This window comes from Leopardus geoffroyi, chromosome C1 (assembly GCF_018350155.1).
Source record: "Leopardus geoffroyi isolate Oge1 chromosome C1, O.geoffroyi_Oge1_pat1.0, whole genome shotgun sequence".
Taxonomy (NCBI): domain Eukaryota; kingdom Metazoa; phylum Chordata; class Mammalia; order Carnivora; family Felidae; genus Leopardus; species Leopardus geoffroyi.
The window spans coordinates 94,302,799-94,305,063 of NC_059328.1; the positions used below are offsets into that span (position 1 = coordinate 94,302,799).

Here is a 2,265-nt window from a genome sequence, read left to right on the forward strand (position 1 = left end):
CAGGTGATGCCAATACTGCCGGTCTTGGGGACCACAGGTGAGCAGCAGGGACCAGAACCATCCCTCACGGAAAAGGAGAATGAAATCTTCCGACAGTTGGTTGAGAAGAAACAGCTTAGAAAATATAGCGGAAGTATGGGTTGATTCAAACAGCTTGTGGTCAGAGATGGCCTGCTGTTCCCAAAGGATGAACTTTGGTCTTTGGAAAAACGGAGAGCAAGAGGCAGGGAGGAGAGAGAGAGACTGTGAGGGTGGGGAGAGAGAGACAAAGAGACACAGGGAGACTCAGGGAGCCAAGGGGCCCTGGACAAGTCACTTCCTGGACCTCTCCGTGGAGCAGCCACCATTGGTCTTACTAAGAGAGTCTGTGCTGCCCATTCTTGAGCCCGCACTGTTGAGGATTTTGTCGATTTCACCAGGGATGTTCTGCTTCTCCTCATTCTCAGTCTCCCGATGGTAGAAGTAGTTAAAGTTGGAGACAATGACAGGCACAGGGAGGGCAATGGTGAGGACCCCAGCGATGGCGCACAGAGTGCCCACAATCTTTCCCCCGGGGGTGGTTGGGCACATGTCACCATAGCCCACAGTTGTCATGGTGACCACTGCCCACCAGAAGCCATCAGGAATGCTGGAGAAATGGGACTCTGGCTCATCCACCTCGGCAAAGTAGACCGCGCTGGAGAAAAGGATGACCCCGATGAAGAGGAAAAAGATGAGCAAGCCCAGCTCCCGCATGGAAGCCTTCAGCGTCTGGCCCAGGATCTGCAGCCCCTTGGAGTGCCTGGAGAGCTTGAAGATGCGGAAGACGCGCACCAGCCGGATGATCCTCAGGATGGCCAGGGACATGTTCTGCTGGGTGCTGGGCTCTGTCTCCTGGACCAGCTCCGTGATGAGGGTTGCAAAGTAGGGGATGATGGAGATGATATCGATGATGTTCATGATGTTCCTGAAGAAGTCGGTCTTGCTGGGGCAGACCACGAACCGGAGCACCAGTTCAAAGGTGAACCACACGATGCAGGTGGACTCTACCATGAAGAAAGGGTCGGTGAACATGGTGTGGGCGAGGATCGCCTTGCTCGCGTTGAGGCTGGGGTCTCTCACCACCTTCAGCTCCCTCTCCTCCCGGAACTCTGGCAACGTTTCCAGGCAGAAGATGGTGATGGAGATGACCACAACCAGCACAGAGACCACGGCCACCCCCCGGGCAGCGCTGGAGCTCTCAGGGTACTCGAAGAGAAGCCAGAACTGCCGGTGGAAGTCATCGGTGGGGAGCAGTGTTTCAGGGTCTTTGATGAAGCCTTCATCCTCCCGGAACTGGTCCATGGCCTCGTTACCCAGCTCATAGAAGGAGATCTCATCGGCAAAGACGTCGATGGGGACGTTGGCGGGGCGCCGGATTTTCCCACCTGATTGGTAATAATACAGGATGCCATCAAAACTGGGCCTGTTCCTGTCAAAGAAATACTCGTTTCTCATGGAGTCAAAGAACTGCATCCTTTTGTCCCGGTCTCCCAGGAGGGTGTCTGGGAACTGACTGAGGGTTCTGAGCTGGGTCTCGAACCTCAGCCCAGCAATGTTGATGATCACCCGTTGGTTTCCTTCGTTCAAGACCACTGGCTCAGGCCCTGGGGAATCGACATAGCCGCCTGCGAGCTTGGAGAAGGCCGTCTCATGGTTGGTGCTGTCACCGATGAGGATCCTCCAGTTGGAGAAGGGGCTGCTCCCTGGCCGGCCTTTTGGGCTGGTGGGGTCAAAGTCTGTGGCGTAGCCTGGCTCTTCCTGGATTTCGTCTGCGTTATCAAAATTGACCAGAGCAACCTCCATTTCTTTCCAGCCACACACATCCATCCTAGGGGAGTCAGGAAAGTAGCATGAAGACCCTCAGTGTTCCCTGCGTGCCGCGAGCTGTGGAGAGGAAGAAGGTCATTATGCAGGAAACAGGATCATGGCCTACCCATGGGTTAGTAATGACATTTTTAGCCTGGGAAGGAACCTCGTGGCTGCTGGGGCACTGTTCTTCTCTCGAAAGCCACTCACACCCCCCGAGCTTGCACACACGAACCACTAGACGCAATTGCAAAGGAGCCTGGCCGAGAGGGAAACACTTCCTCCAGCCAAGGAGGGTCTCTGTACAGGACGGCAGACAGAGGCCATAATGAAAGAGGAAGTCAATGCTTCTTAATAACCGAGTAGGTCATTTTGCATTTGGATGACGTCCGCCAGTTCCCCCAACGCTTTTCCATGCCACCTCAGCCAGCTTCTTTC

General features: G+C 54.9%; 1 protein-coding gene across 1 annotated transcript; it reads right to left on the bottom strand.

Annotated features, from left to right (window-relative positions):
• Positions 1-312: 312 nt before the first annotated feature.
• KCNA10 (potassium voltage-gated channel subfamily A member 10) lies at positions 313-1,848 on the bottom strand. The gene has a single exon (XM_045482426.1). It carries the CDS (start codon positions 1,846-1,848, stop codon positions 313-315), a length of 1,536 nt encoding a protein of 511 aa, XP_045338382.1.
• Positions 1,849-2,265: the final 417 nt, after the last annotated feature.